This window comes from Rhinoraja longicauda, chromosome 17 (genome assembly GCF_053455715.1).
Source record: "Rhinoraja longicauda isolate Sanriku21f chromosome 17, sRhiLon1.1, whole genome shotgun sequence".
Classification (NCBI taxonomy): domain Eukaryota; kingdom Metazoa; phylum Chordata; class Chondrichthyes; order Rajiformes; family Arhynchobatidae; genus Rhinoraja; species Rhinoraja longicauda.
The window spans coordinates 33,752,462-33,773,147 of record NC_135969.1 but is presented as its reverse complement, the minus strand read 5'-3'; the positions used below and the strand labels follow the sequence as shown (position 1 = coordinate 33,773,147).

Sequence of the window (20,686 nt, the reverse complement as noted above, 5' to 3'; positions counted from 1 at the left end):
TTGTATCCTTATTGTTTTGATGTGTTTATGCTTTATTCTTAATTGTTAACTGTGTGTTTGTGTTGTGATTTGTGAGCGGAGCACCAAGGCAAATTCCTTGTATATGCACATACTTGGCCAATAAACTTATTCATTCATTCATTCACCTCCGCTATTTCCAGACATGTATATGTGGCTCGCAGTTGGTGCATGCCTCTCACACGGGTAAAGGCCATCACATGCAAGACCTTCGTTGGCACAACTTGAGGGGACCTTCCACAATAGGTCTCCGCCCACAGAGTTTATGTTAAAAGGTCATCAGTTTAGTTTATTATTGCCACGTGTACAGAGGTACAGTGAAAAGCTTTTTTTTGTGTACTTTCCAGTCAATGAAAAGACTTAACATGATTGTAAGCAAGCCATCCACAGTGTACAGATCCAGGTTAAAGGTTTCATTATTTAATGCAAGATAAAGTCCGATTAAAGATAGTTGAAAGGTTTCCAATTAAGTAGATGGGAGGTCAGAACAGCACTCTTGGTGGTGAGAGGCCAGTTCAGTTGCCTGATAGCAGCTGGGAAGGAACTATCCCTGAATTTGGTGGGAAACATTTTCAAACTTCTGTACCTCTTTCCCCACTTACCATTAATGGGGTTGTACGCTTATAATGTCAGAAATTCATTGTTCCATTATCAGTATATCTGACCAATGTAACACTCGATTCTTGACAAGGACAGGCTGGTGAGCCTGGGAAAGCTGTCGGTGGAGATTATGATCAACAGTATCTACCAGCATTTGCACAGGCAGGGATTGATTAGAAATGGCTTTGTTCATGAAAAGTCATGTCCCTCGAATCATTTCTCTCTACAGATGCTGCCCGACCTAGTCAAGTTCCTTGAAACAAGGAACTGCAGATGCTGGTTTATACCAAAGATAGACACAAAGTGCTGGAGTAACTCAGCGGGTCGGGCAGCATCTTTGGAGGAAAAAAATACGTGATGATGTGTCGGTACCCTTCTTTAGGCAGTTTGAAGAAGGGTCCCGACCCGAAACATCACCCATCCATTTTCTCCAGAGATGCTGCCTGACACGCTGAGTTACTCCAGCACTTTGTGCCCATCTTTAATCAGGTTACTAATCAGGTTCCACCAGCAGTTTGTTTTTTGTTCAAATTTCCAGCATCTACAGTCTCTTGTGTCTTATTTATTTTATAGTCTGTATTATTTTTACACCCTGTATCATCGACACGACAAGCATCAAACGTAGAATGGGAGTTAAATTAACTGAGCTTTGCAGATAAGATGCACTTCGCAGCTCCATCATAGAAAAACAATGCAAGCTTTCTTCTGTTCAAGGTTTTATCTCCAAACCATGAGCAACGACTTAACTGAAGCAGAGGATAAATGAGATATTTCTCAGTCTCTCGACTGCCAAGTAAACTGAATGAATTTGAATTGAACTGTTGATTTCTACTCAAAGTCCAAGCAAATTTGCAATAACAGCATTCTAGTTTCATGCTTAGGAGTTCTCAGTACAATATTCCCAATGTTGGGGGAGTCCAGAACCAGGGGACACAGTCTAAGAATAAAGGGGAGGCCATTTAAAACTGAGGTGAGAAGAAACTTTTTCACTCGGAGAGTTGTGAATTTGTGGAATTCTCTGCCACATAAGGCAGTGGAAGCCAATTCACTGGATAAATTTAAAAGAGAGTTAGATAGAGCTCTGGGGGCTGGTGGAATCACGGGATATGGGGAGAAGGCAGGCATGGGTTAGTAATAGTAGATGATCAGCCATGATCACAATGAATGGCGGTGCTGGTTCGAATGGCCTCCTTCTGCACCTATTTTCTATGTTTCTATGTTTCTATGTTAACCATGTTATAAAGCACACCACTCCTTCTTTGACAAAGAGAATTGAAAGAGAAGAAAAGTGCTTTATGTGTATCCTTACTTAGAAGCTTCAGGGAATGAAGCCGCTGTTGGAATTTGTAAGATTTTATAAGATTCCTTTTAACACCTTTGAATAAGTTCATAAGTGATAGGAGCAGAATTAGGCCGTTTGTCCCATCAAGTCTACTCCGCCATTCAATTACGGCTAATCTACCTCTACCTCTCAACCTCATTCTCCTGTCTTCTTCCCATAACCCACGACACCTGCACTAATCCAGAATCTATCTCTGCCTCAAAAATATCCATTGACTTGGCCTACACAGCCAATGAATTCTACAGATTCACCACCCTCCGACTAAATAAATTCCTCCTCATGTCCTTTCTTCACATACATCAATATTCTCACACTTCAAATACATCACTTTCTTAGTTATGCCACATCACAAGAACAAATTGGCAAACTTTTATGGCACTATAAATATTTGCTTATTCAATAAAGAATACCCCATATTTTTTTCTTTTTTATTCATGTGTCCACTCCTGAAGTGCTGGTAGAAGATACAATGGCAATGCTTAAGAGACTGGAATATGAGATCACATGGGACCCAGGGAGAGCTAGCCAAATGGATACCAAATTGGCTTAGTAGAAGGAGTCAAGGAGTCACAAAGTGGAAGTGGAGGATTGTTATTCAAATTGGAGGTAATGACCAGTGGTCTGCTGCAGGGATTGGTATTGGGTTCACTGTTGCTTGTCATCTATATTAACAATTTGGATTACAATTCCAATTCCATTTCCCACATGTGGCCCATATCCCTCTAAACCTTTCCTATCCGCGTGCCTGTCCAAATGTCTTTTAAATAGTGTTATTGCACCTTCCTCTGGCAGCTTGTTCCATATATCCTGTGTAAAACAATTGCTCCTCGTTTCCCTTTTAAATCTTTCCCCTCAGCTTTCTTGATTAACTTCAGATTTAAAAGGGTACTTCCACATATATATTTCTGCCAGAAATGCAGTGACTTCTTTAAGAAAATTAAAAAAGCAAAGAATTTCTTTAATTGCTCATGTTTAAAGTGGAAGGATTTAAACAGTCACCTGGGGCTGATTGAAAGACCATTATCTCGTTAAGAAGGTTAATTAGGTTAAACAACCATCAATTATCTCAACTAGTAATACCATTGAACCCTGAAAAGGAAGAGACAAACGCAAAAAAATCAGTACAGAACTTATACGGCGATTTGTTTTTTGTAGATTATCAGCATTATATTGGTTAATCTAAAATTATGATTGTACAACATGGAATACTGGATTATTAACCAGCATTTTGGAGGACTCATGTTTAGAAATATGTTCACCCAATTCTTAAAGGAGACAATCTATACAATAAAGCAATTGGCTTATTAGGGAGCCCCACAATTTCATGCACATTTGTGAGTGAGTTAGTATCTGTCAGGAAAATTGAAGTTTTTGTGTCTTTACCCCACCTTTCAAGCACAGAGCTCCCCCAGACAATATGAATCATCAAGCACACAACATTCGTCTTAAGGTTTTACTCTGCCGTTATCTCTGAAATCACGCTGTTTAAATGACAGGTCAGGTTACCTTCTCTGTCCACACCTAGACCTCGCATACAGTCCCGCATGTGGCTTGACTGCTTTGCGCACGGAGATCAGGGTCAAGGGCACTCTCAATTTTCCACTCTGGGTAATTCCAGGTTACTGCTGGCTTACTGTTACATTAAAAGTCAGCCAAACTGTATGATCAAGGTGCTCTAAGACAAAACCTCCTGCACTAATAGGGACTAGTTTCTTTTTCAATTATGTTTTTTGTATTAATGCTTTGTTTTTTGCACCGTCTCTTTGAGGACATATTTGTGTAATTTATGTGTAAGTTATGTATAACTGCTTTGGCGTATTGTCAATGGTATTGGTGATGCTGCTGCAAGCACAATATTTCATTGTATCCGAACCTTACAGTGCCTTGCGTGTGATAATAGACTTGGACCTGAAGGAGAGAAGATCTGATCTACTATTTCCACAACCCATAAAACAGTGTAGAGCAAGCGCCGGGAATGGCTTGCAATGCCAACTCCCCCACAATTCATGCATTTATAGGCCACATTGGTGTTCTAACAATAACCTCCCTGGCAGTCTCCTACCAGGAGGGTCTGTCTATAATCCTGGAGGTTCTCTCTGCTACCGCACAAAACATGTCTCTTGCCAGTACTATTTGTCATCATACTATTTTGGTACCAAATATATGTCCTGGTGATCAATGATCGAAGGCCAGGAAAATGTCTACTGTCATTATTTGTAAGGACCTTCAGACAAGATTTCATAACATCCTCATAAAATGTGAAAGTAAGTGGGTTTAATATAATATTTGGGCACTAACTTGAATATTTGTTGAGCGATGTCCAACAGGGATATATGCTGGGGTCTCAACTATTCATTGCATTAATTAACTCAGCACAGCGGCGCAGCATTAGAGTTGCTGCCTTGCAGCGCCAGTGACCCAGGTTCGTTCCTGACTACGGGTGCTTTTCTGTACGTTCTCCCCGTGACTTGCGTGGGTTTTCTCTGGGAAGCTCCAAAGACGTATGAGCTTGTAGGTTAATTGGTTGGCTATAATTGTAAATTGCCCCTAGTGTGTTTAGGAGAGTGTTAGTGCACGGGGATCACTGGTCAGCGCAGACTCGGTGGGCTGAAGGGCCTATTTCCGCGCTGTATCTCTAAATTAAACCCAGATAAGGGTTGTTCATTATTAACCCAAAAAGCAAAAGAATACAGTTTACTATTTAATACAGTTAATGGCAGGACCCTAAACAGCATTGATGTACAGTGGGTTCTTGGGGTCCATGGTTCACTGAAAGTGGCAACACAAGTAGATAGTGTGGTAAAGGTATATTGTGGTATCCTTGCCTTCATTGGTTGGAGCACTGAGTATAAGAGTCAGGAAGTCACGATGCAACTCTTTTCGAAGACTTTGCTAGGCTATATTTGGAGAACTGCTGCAATTCTGATTGCTCCATTACAGGAAAGATATTGAGGCTTTGGAGATGGTGCAAAGAGTTGTACTAGAATTGTACCCTGATTAGGGGATATAAACAGCAAGGAGTGGTTGGACAGACTTGGATTGTTTCCTTTCATGCACCGGAGGTTGAGGGGAGTCCTGATAGAAGTATATCAATTTATGAGTGGCTCAGATAGGGTAGACAGTCTGAACTTTATTCCCAGGGTGGAAATGTCAAAGACTGGAGGGTATAGTTTTCAGGCGAAAGGGGCAGAGGTTAAAAGAGATTTGTGGGGCAAGTTTTTTTTTTTACAATGAGAAAGGCGAGTTCTTGGAAAGAAAGACTGGGAGTGAGGATGGAAGCAGATATGATAGTGGTATTTAAGTGTCTTTTACATAGGCACATGGATATACAGAGAATGGATAGGGATTATGTGCAAGACTAGTTTATCTTAGACACAGCCAAAAGACCTGTCCCAGTGCTGTACGGTTCTATTTAATTTAATGAGATGGAGAGATAAATTGTCCAGCGCCATTAAAAATGAGCAAAATAGTGAGCAATGCGGAGCATCTGCAAAACCAGTGTAGCTTAAAAATGGCAAAGAACCCCTGTACAAATATCATTAACATCGTATGGGCAAATCAGAGGAACATGGAAAACTGGTCTTGATATTTATAAGGCTGGAATTCAAAGTGTTAGTAAAGCATGTTCCAGATAAACATATGCACATAAGAATTATAGGCACCACCTTTTAATTGACCTTGGAGGACAGGTGACACAGATATACTTGGAGAATATCCCTGGACTACCAAAGGTAAATTGTGAGGAGAGATTACACAAACTACAATCGAGATGGTGCTGAGGATAATTAATCATCTTCAACCGATTGGGCAGAAATAATATCAGACATGATAATATTTTTCCATGAACTGGGGAATCTTAGATCAGGGAACACGCTCAAAGCCAACTCCTTCAGGTTGTGATCTTTGGAAACCGGAGGACAAATGAAGGGCGGTAGATATTTGGAACTCTTTTCTGTACATGCTAAGTCAATTATTAATTTTAAATGTGAGATTTAGAGATTTGTGTTAACCAAAGATTAACCCAGAAAGGTCAGAGGTAAAAGCAACAGTGCATTCACAGTTCAGATGTGATCTGACTGAATTGGAAAGCAGATTCAAGGAGCTAAAGGAATCATTCCCACCCCTGTCTGATTGATTTAAAATCGATCGATAACGATTCAGAATGGTTACTCGATTCTTAGGAACTATTTACCATCCACCACCTGTCAACCACGCAATCCCACACCACTGCCTCACGCCCATATAAACATTAGAAATTGGATTTGAGAATATAAATGATGCGTCATTTTTATGCATCAATCTTGCACAAAGTATATTTTGCACATCTTTTGTAATATTTGCACCCACTTCTGATGGTGAGAATGTAGACCAAAGACTTATTCATACTGAAGGGGATGTTGTGCTCATTGTCTTTTGCATATATGATATTGATACCAACGTGCCTTTCTAACTAACAGGCAGAAATTGTAACAAAGGATCACGATCTTTGTGGCTGACTCATAGTAAAACAAGAGAGCCCCACACAGAAAATCAAGAATAATACCGCAATGAAACCGTTCCCACTTTTCAGCTTGACTGACTCCCCCATAATGATTTCCAAGCACTACTCTTTTGTACATAGGCAGCACGGGCAGAGATCGCATTCAGTGCCAAGATCTCTGGTTCCATTGCTATGATGCAGTCAAGTCATGGCAAAGGAACCCAATCAGGATAGTGCATAATATGGGGGACTCTGTTACCTGCTACCGAGTTGTTTAACCCTAACCCCACTCTAATCTCCCCTTCCTGATTAATCCCCTCCCCACTTCCCCCTTTTTTACTCGTCTAATAGCCACTAAGAGAGATCTTTAACAGTGCTACTGCTTCCTAGCAGGCATTGCATCAATTTGAAAGCATCTGTCAGATCTGCAAACAACTTCTATCTGCGAATTCACTAGACAGCTTCAAACCTTTTCAAACGTGACAAAGCCACGTGACAGATTTCTCAAATGTCCCAACATAATGACCCTAATTTAGTGTTAGGGACATGTGTGGTATCCATTTAGCCTACCAAAAATGGGCGCATGGACTATTTATAGGATTGTTTATAGGACTATTTGGAACTCTAAAAAAACAGGTGTCGTGATTCTTAGATCACAGAAAGGAAAATTATTCCAAAAAAAGCTGTAGGTGCTACATGAATCCTTTTATCGAGACGACTCCAGAATCAAGAAACTGTTAGATAACACAGATTCCAACTAGGAAGTCAGTCCATTGAATAAACTACAATGTTTAAGGTCATTACATGGAAATGGTGAGGAAAGTACAACAGAAACTAGGTAGCAAAGATATAAATTAAGGTTAACATGCAATGGAAACGATAATGAAATACATAGTTTGAGTGGCAGGATAGAAGTGCGATTTGAAGCTTAGAATCAAGCAGAGCACCAAGGTTAGATTCCACCAACGATCTATCAAAGTATCAAGGGACGGAGTCAGGAGTTAAAATGTTGAGCTTTTGTTGAAAAAATATTGATTGTCTTTGGTTTTGTTCTGTACAGCTGTTCCTGATTCACAAATCAATGGCACAGAACATGTACATGTAATGACAGCAAAACGGTCAGTATTCACTTTCACTAGTTTGTGAAACTATTGGTTTCATTTGAACATTAACATTTGAAAAAGTTAAAAGTGGTAATCCAATACATCAGTCAGAGATACTTTGCTTCACAGGAAGTATTGCAGTCTTTTCAGAATGAATCAACATGAAAACAATGATGTGATGTGAACTACATCTTTTCAAAAGTTTAAAAAAATGTAATTGAGTTCTTTATGGTATATGAAGATATAATTATTACAAAATAAACTAGCTGGCACTGGAAAACAACTTTGTGTTTTTAGTTTGTCAATGTCAGAATAACATTTAAAAAGTCTGGTTTAAAAGTGATAAGTTATTCTTAAAATGGTTTCTATTAAATATATTTTTATTTCATGTGCCACGTTATTTTGTTCACTTTCCACAACAGGTTAAATAAAATTATTCTACTTTATTTCTTGGTTTGCTGCTTGTAAAAATCCTTCAATCTTATTGTCCATCAAACCAGCTTGATGCTATCACTGACACAGCACATCAAAGTTCCCCTTCATTTCTGTCGGCTGGGATTGATTGCAAATCACATTAGAAAATGATAAACTTTTGTGGGTGGATTTTTTTGCATTGGAGACAAACACAGTCCCTTTTCAACTTATCTGAAAATCTGGCTATGATAGATCAGGTATGAAATATGGGGTTTTTTTAAACCAAGAAAACACATTTATGTTCAGTTCATCAATTTACTATTCCTAAAACAACTGGAAACCTGATGTGATTGTATAAGGAGAGTGTGGTCAGGACAATACATTTATTTTTGACTAGCCTTAAATTTCACTTCAAAATCCACATTTGCAATATCATTATGCCATCTGGGTAGTGCTCAAATAAAAAGCCTGCTAATTTTGTTTTTCTTTGTCTTTTCCCTCCTCTGCATCAACCGCAAATGTTCCCAATTATTTTTAGAATAGGTAACTGCAATATTAAAAACTAAACCTTATGGTCTCTGCAAATAGGCACACAATTATTTAGCCATTTCCTCTTCAGATTGCTAAAGCCAAACATACATGATGTATTATTGTCATTATTGCACAAACAAATCCTGTGAAAAAATCTGCTTTACATGTTCCTTGCAACTCAGCACAGATTGCAATCAATGTTTTATACCAACTCCGAATCTCACACAGCAATGGTCAAAGCAATACGCTGTTATAACTGTCCTCTGAAATAGAAGAGGGAAATAGAGGTAGGGTCCCACTATTATTGTTTATTTATTATCTGTTGTATATATACTGAACTTTCTTTTGTTTATTATGGGTTTTACAGAGTACTAAGTTTACATATCTGTTGTGCTGGTGCGAGAATTTGATTGTTCCGTTTCGGGACATATGACAATAAACACACACTTGACCCTTGATCGATTCGCAGGCCCGGCAAATGGAAAATGTGTAGTGTCAGAAAATCCTGCTCCAATGACAGTCCTTGGTGGTAAAACTATTCACCAGAGAAATAGCAGCCATGGAACATAATAAGTCACATGGATAACAAGATGGCAATGATGTTGACATTGAAAGAGTGCCAGAATTTACAAGTGCTATTTTGCTACTCAGAATTGCAGCCTATGATGATCCCCTTCAAGCCACATTTACCTAGTCCAAATATGCATTGAATGGTGAGATTTTCACAGGGTTGAGACCTGACATGGTCCAGACCAAACACCCCTAACAAGCACTAGTGAAAAATAAATTTGGAGATAGAGCTTTGCCCTATGTCAAAACTGAAGACTCATCAACCTGAAACATTGTTTTTCTGTTCTAAACTCTGTTTCTCTCCATTGCTACCACCTGATCTGCTGAATAGCTTCACTCTTAAGAATTTTGATCTTCCAAGCAAATGAAACAGTGTTTACATATCTACAACAGTCAGAAACGTTTAAAATATTGAAATTGAAATAATTGATTAAAAATAGCTTTCTATAGCAAATAAAAAATTAAGAACATGCAAACTAATAACTAAAAACAATACTACAAAATAATTGAAAAATCAACTTCCATGTTGCCTCCTTGTTTACTGGCCTGGAATCTCCAAACACAAATGGCATGTCAAATGCTGCACTAGATCTCCCCTGGCAAGGGATCTGAATGAGGATTCCCTCGATGCTGGCGTGTGCCAACAAGACTCAACACTGTTGTCAGACTCCACTACCACTGCCTGTCCTTTAGCAAATGTCAGACGTCTGTGCTCAGTTCCACATGCACAGAGAACCAAATCATATTGAAGTTTGACAACCGAACCTGAATGCTTGGATCAGAACCAGATAAGGCCCAACAGAAAAGAGAAAACTGTCTTTTATGCCAATGTCAAATCAGACGTAAATGACGTCACACTTAAATCTGATCACAACATAGCCAGAAATGAGTGGATTAGGAGATGTGAACCAAACTGCACAATAGTTATTTACTTACACTTCTCTGCATTTTGCAATCTCCACTTCAGAACATAGATTTGACACTGACATCTATAAACCTTGACTCTACATCTCACCCTGTCTCCCACCCCTTTTTCTCAATTTCTCATCTCTGCCACATCTCTTCACAAGATGAGGCCTCTGCTGCAGAGCTTCTAAAATGTTATCATTTTCCTCTGCCACTGTTGATCGAGCTCTCACTTGCATTTCCTCCATTTTGTGCACACTGTCGCATTCCACCTCTCACCAGACAAGAGATAGAGTTCTCTTATTCCTCACTTTCACCCCACCAGCCTCTGTAACCAACACACCATCATCAGCCATTTTGTCAGCTCCAGCATGATCCCACCATCAGTCCATCTTCCCTTTTCCCGGCCCCTTTCTGATTTCCACAGGGATCACTCGCTTTTAACCTGTCACTTGACCATTGCTGTGTGAGATGGTTCACAGTTGGTATAAAACATTGTTTGCACACCTGTCACTTCCCCCCCTCACTACTTTCCAAGGAACCTTAACAGACATTCTCTGCGCTTCTTTCTACTTGGTCCATGAATTCAGTGCTAGTGATGTGTCCTCCGACAGTGGCAAAAGCGTACTTGAAAGTTTTGTGGCGGACCTGTGCTCTGACTGTAATGGCCGTCTCCACCTTCTGGTTACATGTCATTTTAACCCTCCTTCCCACTCCCAATGGCCTTCGCCATTGCTACATAGACCAAATGCAAATTGGAAGAACCAAATCATATATTCTGCTTGAGTAGCTTATACCCCAATGATATGAATGTTGAATTTTCCAAAGAAGGTAGACACAAACTGCTGGAATAACTCAGCCAGTCAGGCAGCATCTCTGGAGAAAAGGAATAGGTGGCGCTTTAGGTTGAGACCCTTCTTCACACTGAATTTTCCAATTTCAGGTCGCTCACACTCCTAGTGCTCTCCTCCCACACACATTCACCTGTTCACCCAGTTTTCTCCTTCCTTTGTTCCATTTATAATGCCTTCAGGGATTTAGTTATTTCCCACTGAGATAAAATGAAGTTGCCTTGCATGAACGATAACACAGTAAAACAAAGCAGCTCTGTAACTGTAATTCATGGCAGCAAACATTATTGATCAAACTTCCAAAAGCATTAAATCAAATATGCCGAGTCCAGTCACAGGGCCTTTGCAAGGACATTAAGCTGTTTTGTTTTATAGTTTGTATCTGCAATGAAATGCTGTTTTGTTTTCTGATTCCCTCTTTTTGCCTACTGCAAGGCTGTGAAATAAAATTAATTTCCTCAGCTTCAAGAGGAAAAGGGTACACCAAGAACTCCCAAGAAACTTAAAAGCATGTACCACCAAATCCAAAACATCTCCAGAGATGCTGCCTGACCCACTGAGTTACTCCAGCATTTTGTGCCCGTCTTTGGTATAAACCAGCATCTGCAATTCATTTTTTACATTATATACTAGCGTACAGTATGATTTGCCTGTACATCACGGATTTTTTTTTTTTTTACTTCATCTCAGTATATGTGCCAATAATAAACCAATACGAATAGCAGAAGAATGTAACACCTTTCCATGTAGGAAGTCCACAATTACAAGCCTGGGAAATTCATCTATTGCAAAGGATATTCATGGGAGTTTTGGCATGAAGTATATAATTAAGGGTGGACAAAGACAAACTGCAATCCAGCTTCCTCCCACACAACCATCAGAGAGATGAAATAAATATTGCCAGAACTGTACACCTCAATTTGCAGTATATCGTGTGAGGGATAAATCACGCTGACTTTGATCCACGCCCCCACATGACTTATAAGTGAATCAACTTCTTATTCAATGATTGAGACATGAAGGGCTGCACCTACCTCTAGAATTCTGTCGTGGATTTGCAGTCCATCTTCTTTGTCTGCCGGTCCATTATCCACTATTTTTGACACAAAAATCCCCTCACACGCCGTGCCTTCTTGATTTTCCTTTTGACAAAATGTCATCACAAGAGAAAAAAAAGTTAATTTAGTTTCTCAGCTGTAGACCACGAAAGAGCATCATACAAAACTGGTGAGATTAATAAGGTGGCATCTACTTGTAATGATCAAGGTGATCTACTTTTCTTTTATACTTCCTCTATTTCAGCAACATTCAAAAAGGTCAGAATCATGTTTCACTTTGACATGTTAAGACACAATTTAACATCACAACTACTTTTCTTGATATTCCACTGCCTCTAAACTATCTGTTTCGAGAAAAGCAAACATTGCATTTGACTGAATATTAGGACTGAAATCTGCATCATGGCTCCCCATCACAATCTCTGTTCCCAAGCCAAACCAACAACTACATATTGCTCACAATCTGAAGCAGCTCTCCGAAACTGAACCAGAGTTAACTCCAAATCTTGGCTGAGTCAAGAGAGCCTATGTGGGTAGGAACTGCAGATGCTGATTTACACCGAAGATAGACACAAAATGCTCTAGTAACTCAGCTGGACAGGCAGCATCTCTGGAGACGGGGAATGGGTGATGTTTCGGGCCAAGCTCCTTCTTCAGGTCTGAAGAAGGGTCTCCTGACCCGAAACGTCACCCATTCCTTCTCTCCAGAGCTGCTGCCTGTTCGGCTGAGTTACTCCAGCATTTGGAGTCGAGTCATTTTATTGTCGTATGCACCGAAATGAAGCAATGAAATTCTTACTCCACATATCTGTGCATCGCTAAGACCAATTATATCCATCTCTAAAATCTCCTCCAGCCTTTAACCATTGTAGATATCTGTCTCCACTGTTAATTAATATCGCTGAATTTAATCACACCAACCCTAGTGACCATGACTTCAGTCAGGTCATCTGGTATTCTGGCATTCCCTTCCCTCCAAGAACATGTTCCATAAAACTCATCCTTCTGATAAGCCTTTTCCCCACTTGCTCTGAAGAGTTAATTTGTTATTTGATAACACTCCCATGAAACCCTTTTGGACCTTCATGCTATGTTCCAGGCACAATATAAAGGGAAGTTGCTGGTTGGTTTAATGGGACATTCTTTTCAAGACAGCAGGAGAATAGATCGGCTGAAGAGGTGGTGGAAGTACTTGACAGTCACCTTGCACCTGAACGAGAGTACCATCCAAAGTCCAGAACAAGGGGCCACAGTTTAAGAATAAGGGATAGGCCATTTAGAACGGAGATGAGGAAAAGCTTTTTCAGTCAGAGAGTTGTGAACCTGGGGAATTCTCTGCCTCAGAAGGCAGTGGAGGCCAATTCTCTGAATGCATTCAAGAGAGAGCTGGATAGAGCTCTTAAGGATAGCGGAGTCAGAGGGTATGGGGAGAAGGCAGGGACGGGGTACTGATTGAGAATGATCAGCCATGATCACAGTGAATGGCGGTGCTGGCTCGAAGGGCCGAATGGCCTCCTCCTGCACCTATTGTCTATTGTCTATTGTATTGTAACCGTTTGACTCAATGTCAAACCAGCAGGGACTGCCAGAGATATTTCCATGCAGTTCCTTTGCTGATGGAAAATATTTGATGACGCTACTAAAAATCCGTGCACAGTTCTTCCATAAGGGGCAATGGAGAGGTCAGACCGTGCAAATCTGACTGAAGATCTCTGACTGAAGATATCTGACTCACGACAGCACACGCAGCAGCGCACACTATTGCAGTGGTAAAAGGATCGCAAATCATACTGATAATAACCGAACTGTAAACATACCGAACAAGGTCTGCCGCCGATAATATTAAATCCCAGGGAACCCGCGTCCCTCTCCATAATGATGGTCAGTGTCTCTCCGCCCTAAAAAGGAAGATCAAATGACAGGTGTTTGGTTGGGTGGCTGGGTCTAAACAACTGGCAGTGAGCGGCTGGCGGCGACTGACTGCCAGCACGCAACCAGGCAAAAGTGGGACATGCCGACTGCAGTACACAAAAATAACGATTGTAGCAAAAACAGCACTGGGAACTCACACCAAACTTGTGCATCGAGAGCATTCAGCGACTGCGAAATCGGTCTACTCTTGCAGCAGAAAACAACCACTGCTTCAATATACTGTCCCCCCCCTTTAAACTCATAAATGCCCACCTTGGACACTTCGGTTCAAACCTTTCACTCCAGGGCGATGTTTCGTAAACTGACCCCTAAAATGGGCAGTATGTTGACCATTACTGCTCTCTTTAAAATAGAAGCTCTCACTCATTTGTCCGGACCACGACCATAACGCGGGCGTGGGCAGGTGAATGAATGCGTGGTGCTCAGCACTTCACATTGGACTGGAGGATTGCGGCCATCCTTTCATAATCAGACGGATGGTTCCGAGTTCCGAACCCAGTAGCCCAACCTGAAGTAGAACTGCGTTGGGGCGGCTCCGTGGGCAATGCCTTCGTCGAATCTCTTCGTTGTCTTTCAGGAAATGTGTGTGTGTGAGCGTGTATTTATGCGCAAGGTGTCCCTTGGAGACACGCTGCGTGTGGCTTCTCTATTTGTTAAATGTTTGAGGTCGTTTGTGTCTGTCTGAGCTACTGACCGCGAGAGACCAACGAGGGTCTATGTTGTGATGGAAACGTTCTGGGAGTGTGAAAGAGAGAGAGAGAGAGAGAGAGAGAGAGTATGAGTGAGTGTGTGAGCATGAGTCTGTAGAGAGAGGTGTAAGAAAATAACTGCAGATGCTGGTACATAGAAACATAGAAAATAGGTGCAGGAGTAGGCCATTCGGCCCTTCGAGTCTGCACCGCCATTCAATATGATCATGGCTGATCATCCAACTCAGTATCCCGTACCTGCCTTCTCTCCATACCCCCTGATCCCTTTAGCCACAAGGGCCACATCTAACTCCCTCTTAAATATAGCCAATGAACTGGCCTTAACTACCTTCTGTGGCAGAGAATTCCACAGATTCACCACTCTCTGTGTGAAAAAAAATCTTTCTCATCTCGGTCCTAAAAGACTTCCCCCTTATCCTTAAACTGTGACCCCTTGTTCTGGACTTCCCCAACATCGGGAACAAATCGAAGGTATTTATTCACAAAATGCTGGAGTAACTCAGCAGGTCAGGCAGCATCTCAGGAGAGAAGGAATGGGCGTGAGTGTGTATATGAGTGTGAGAGTCTGTGTGTGGGTGTGAGAGAGTGTGTGAATCTGTGTGTGAGAGCGAGTCTCTGTGTGTGTTTGAGGGACTGTGCGTGAGCGTTTTTATGAGAGTCTGTGACATTGTGTGTCAATGTGAGTGTGTGTGTGTTTGTGCAAGGAAGTGTGTTTGAGAGAATGCGTGTGTATGTGTTGTGTGAGAGAAAGAGCGTGTGTGCGTGTTGTGCCTGAGCAAGAAGGGCCAATGGCTCCTGTTATCCCGTGTGTCTGCCTATGTGTCTAGTTTGTCCAGAACTGTGTCCTTGTATCAGAGAGACAGAGACAGAGAGAGAGACTATTTCTGTATGAGAACTTGAGACTGTGACTGGGGATTTTTATCGTGTGTGTTAAACAGAGGGGGCGAGAGAGAGCCTCGAATCCGGATCTGTGTGAAAGTCTTTATTTGTGTGCAAAACACAAAGTGTTGGAGGAACTCAGACAGCTACGGGGGGAGGAATGGACAGGCGACGCTTCGGGTCCGGTCTCCACCCGAAACGTTATCTGTCCATTTCCTCCTCAGATGCTGCCTGGCCCGCTGAGCTACTCCAGCGCTTTGCGTTTTGTTCATGATTCCAGCATCTGCCGTCTCCCCGTGTCTTGTTATCTGCAAGATATGGGAGACGCGATGAAGTTTGTCACTCCGTGCTCAAAGGGTCTGATTAGACAGGTTCCCTCCTTCTGGGGTTCGCAACCGAATGAGGGAGTCGGTGTTGGTACATGAGACAGACTCCCGAGCAATCTCCCTGCTTCGTGAAGTTTCTGACTTCGTATCAAAGTTTATGTCGGTGCATGTGAGAGGCAGAGTCTGTGTATGTGCGTTGGATGTGGCTGCATGTTGTGTGTGTTTGTGTTGTGTGTGCATGACATGCATACACAACACACAGCAGACACGCAACACATATACATAACTGACATGTCTGTGTGTTATGTGTGCATCTGTGTGTCGTGTATGTGCGTGTGTTGTGTATGCCTGTATGTTATGTGCGTATGGATGTGTGTATGTGTTTGAGTGCGCGCTCTGTGCCCGACCCTCCACATCCAAGTTCACCTTCACCACGGACACGAGCCCAGGACGCGCGCACCATTCTGTCAGGCTCGCACCCCCCCCACCACCACCACCCCATCCCCACACTCCCCCCCCCACCACCACCCCCTCCCCACACTCCCCCCCCCACCACCACCCCATCCCCACACTCCCCCCCCCCACCACCACCCCCTCCCCACACTCCCCCCCCCACCACCACCCCCTCCCCACACTCCCCCCCCACCACCACCCCATCCCCACACTCCCCCCCCACCCCTACCACCCCATCCCCACTCTCCCCCCCACCCCATCCCCACACTCCACCCCCACCACCCCATCCCTACACACAGACATACACACATATACATACGCACACACTTACACACACATATACATACACACACACGCTTATACACACATATACAGACATACACACATAGACACACACACACACACTTATACACACAGACATACACACATATACATACACACAGACATACACACATATACATACACACAGACATACACACATACATGTACATACACGCACAGACATATATACACACAGACATACACACACAGACATACACACACATATACAGACACACACATATAGATATACGCACACACTTATACACACAGACGCACACACACACAGACATACACACATATACAGACATACACACACACATACACTTATACACACATATAGACATACACACGCACACACACACATACATACACACATATACAGACATACACACACACACATTCCATAACTCACGTTGCATTGAGCAGGGATGTTTTTGGTGAGCGAGCGTATCCTGGCGCTGTACTCGGTGAATTTCTTCTGGCAGCGGAGAGCTGTCACCTGGGCTTCGCTCTGCAGCGCGGACAGCTGCGAGTGCAGTGCTTTCTGCCGCTTGCAGGAGCGGGCTCGCTGTAGTTTGAGCTCCCGCTCCAGTCCGGTCAGACGTCCCTGCATCGCTCCTCCCTGAGCCCTCAACGCCCTCACACAGCAGTGCGAGCCCCGCTGCTGCTCGCCGTGTACCAGCGCCAGCCCGCAGCCCCTCCGGCACACGCCGACCGGCCTCTGCTCGCAGCCCTGCCTCATGTGCAAGTCCACGTCCCTCAGGTTGAGCGACTCCCCGCAGCCCTTGTGGCCGCACACGGCCGGGGAGTAGTCACACATCTCCGTGTGCTCAGCCAAGTGCTGCAGCCGCACCACCCTGTCGCAGCCTCGCCCCTGGTTGTCGCAGCGGATCTCCAGCTTCAGGATCAGGTTTTTCAAGGGCAAGACGTGGTTCAGCTCCTTGGTGGCCACCCGTCGGCATCTGGCCGGGCAGTTGCCTCGCTGCACCACCCAGGGCAAGAGGCAGCCGGCGCAGAAGACGTGCCCGCAAGGAGTTGTCAGCGGGTCCTCCAGCACTTTGTTGCACAAGTTGCATTTAAAGTCGGGGTCCACTTCCTCGCTGAAACGCTCCAGGTCGAAACCCATTGTCAGGAAGACCCTCTCTCCTGCACTCACTCCAACGATAAGCGTTAACTAGCTAGCTGCACAGAAACTAGCTGGTTACACAGCTAGTTACTAGAAAGTTTCGATTTCTTTCACACAATGCTGGAGTAACTCAGCAGGTCAGGCAGCATCTCGGCAGAGAAGGAATGGGTGACGTTTCGGGTCGAGACCCTTCCTCAGACTGATGAAAGTTTCACAGAAAGTTTCACAGCCGCTAGTTTGTTCCCCACAAAGCCGGCTGCTGGGTGGAAACGGACTTAGCCGCTCGTCTGAGACTTCCCTGACAAGGGAAGGGTGCCGACTGCCGAAGGACCGCCTACCGTATCCCATTATCCAAACTGAAAACAAATGCTCCCCTTCCTTTCCATCAAAACAGTTTATTATTTTTTTTTAAAACACCCCTTGCATTTGCAGAGCAGTTTGGATCAGCAGTTCAGGTCACTCCTCGGGCAATCGATCAGTTGGACATTTGCTGTGGTTTGTGTTGCCATCAATAACAATCAACAAACCTTCAGTCATGTGGCGCTGTTGCATGCACGGGGAGGAGGGGAGGAGAGGGGAGGGCATATTTGTCACGGAAATTAGTTCAGACTTTTTTTTAATGTCCAGTTTATTTTTTAGGTGTGAAGAATTTTTTTAGGTTCTTCAGTCTGAAGAAGGGTCTCGACCCGAAACGTCACCCATTCCTTCTCTCCCGAGATGCTGCCTGACCTGCTGAGTTACTCCAGCATTTTGTGAATAAAAACCTTCGATTTGTACCAGCGCCTGCAGTTATCTTCTTATATTATTTTTTAGGTGGAATGGAACCGCCGACGTTCTGTTCCCCTGGTAAAGTCACATTGCATTCAATAATTACACCCGTGGTCAGCTCCAACGTCAAAGTGTGAAGTAGATCGAATGGTGCAGAGTTTCTGCAATTGAATAACCACTCTCAACGTCTCACTCTGCACCAATCAAGACATCGCAAAGCTCGGTAAACTGAGTGCTCGGCTCCAGTTTATCCCCACCACCTATACTTTCAGTCTGAAGAAATGTACCGACGTGAAACGTCACCTACTCACTCCTTTTCTCCACAAATGCTGCCTGACCTGCCGAGTTACTCCAGCATTTTATGTCTCCCTTCGGTGTAAACCGGCATCTGCAGTTCCTTCCTACACTAGATTAACATATCTGTTATGCTGCTGCAAGTGAGAATTTTATTGTTCCGTTTTGGGACATATGACAATAACATACTCTTAACGTGTGGAATAAACATCACAAATTTCATCCAAATTTCATCCGAGACACAATTAGATGGAAAATAAGAGATATTTTTTTCTGAACAGTGATTTGCAACACTAGCAGCCCCATTCATTTCTGGATGGGACATCTTAAATTACATAAACCTTGTGCATTTTGACAACATTTCACACCTGCTAATAATGCTGTGGTATTTTGATTTCTGCTGCCCTTCCTCACTCATTCCCCATCATTTGCTCCTGGGCCTGGCCAAGCTAGCCATCCACGAGTCACATCCACGTCAGGGAGAAGAGGGCTCTCCCCGAGCCGACTGCCTGCCCCTCTTCTGGGGTTACGTCCGCGCCTGGGCGTCCCTTGAAAAAAGAACATGCGTTGCCCATGGGCACCATGGAGGAGTTCCGGGACCACTGGGCGCCGTGGAGGGCAGGGGGGGATATCAAATGTATCCAAGATCACCATTGCAATATGGTCATTCGATGCTTGGTTGTAAGGAATATTTGGCATTTTTTGTATTATGGAGGTGAGCGTTTTGTTATAGTTTGACGTGTAAATATTATTGTAAATAACTGGATAAAATTAATTTTGTGTGATTAAAAAAATCCTTGAAGAAGGAGTGAACAGAGTGACACTGAGCACTGACTGATACCCTGGAATTTAGGGTGGGGGGTGGGGTAGGGGGAAGACTACTGCTTTACTCCCCCATTAAAGTCAGGCTGCCACACCTGCCCGAGTACTGTGACTGCCCACCACAAGAGTCACGGGCTTCTTCTCTGAAATCTTTCAGCACACTCCACCAGTTTTTCCTCGCGCTTTAGGAAAAGACCCATTCATCAGCCGACAAAACCACCACAAATGACCCGGCATCCTCTTTCCTTTTCTAGAACTGACATCCAGAATTGAGAGTGTAAGAAAAATAACTGCAGATGCTGGTACAAATCGAAGGTATTTATTTCACAAAATGCTGGAGTAACTCAGCAAGTCAGGCAGCATCTCAGGAGAGAAGGAATGGGTGACGTTTCGGTCGGGTCGAGTCAGTCTGAAGAAGGGTGTCGACCCGAAACGTCACCCATTCCTTCTCTCCTGAGATGTTGCCTGGTCTGGGCTACTTCCTGCTGAGTTACTCCAGCATTTTGTGAAATAAATACCTCCAGGATTGAGAGAGTCAGCGAGTGAGAGAGAGAAGGTGGGTGTGCAAGCTAATGAGTGAAGCAGTGTTTGAAACTGCAGTAATGTAAATGCTGGTTCACAAAAAAAGGGAACATCTCCAGAGAAACAGAAAGATAGAAAATACGTAATGACCCAGCCAGAAAATCGCATGAGAGGTCTGGTGTCACAGAATCTGCAGTTTAAGCTAGATTGTAATTTAGCTATGGACATAGTCATCATCTTTGCACTTGTTTTCTGAATTCAGCAAGGACAACCCTTGCCTACCCAAGTCCCATTATTCCCAGGGGCTTATCTTGAAAGCCATATCTAATATTTAAATTAAAAAGATGAGGGCCTCATTATCTATTTAGAAGGTATTCTCACAAAACAAATGGTCTCCACCTAACATACACCTTTGAAAAAATCACCAAAATGAATCAAATTGCACCATAGAAAGCATACTGCCAAGTTCATCACAGCTTGGTTTGGGAACAGCTCGACCCAAGGCCACAAGAAATTGCAGAGCTGGGGAAGTAGCCCAGACCACCACACGGACCAAACACCCCACCATTACCTCCATCAACTCCACGTTGCCTCAGGAAAGCAACCAACTCAATCAAAGACCTTTTTGATTTGATTTTAGATTTCTAACATCTGCTTTTT

The 20,686-nt window shown here is 43.2% G+C and overlaps 1 protein-coding gene across 2 annotated transcripts in view; it reads right to left on the bottom strand.

Moving 5' to 3' along the window:
* The window catches only part of pdzrn3b (PDZ domain containing RING finger 3b), a 205,209-nt gene extending 187,217 nt beyond the window's left edge, over window positions 1–17,992 (bottom strand). Inside the window, exons 1-3 of one of the 2 annotated variants that reach the window (XM_078414491.1) lie at window positions 16,907–17,992; window positions 13,691–13,771; window positions 11,850–11,957 (exon numbers count right to left, since the gene is read on the bottom strand). In XM_078414491.1, the coding sequence (XP_078270617.1) occupies window positions 11,850–11,957; window positions 13,691–13,771; window positions 16,907–17,620 (903 nt within the window). In that variant the 5' untranslated portion in view covers window positions 17,621–17,992. Of the gene's footprint in view, window positions 1–11,849; window positions 11,958–13,690; window positions 13,772–13,942; window positions 14,027–16,906 lie in introns of those variants that run through there. The other variant, XM_078414492.1, reaches the window with a different exon arrangement.
* Window positions 17,993–20,686: the final 2,694 nt, after the last annotated feature.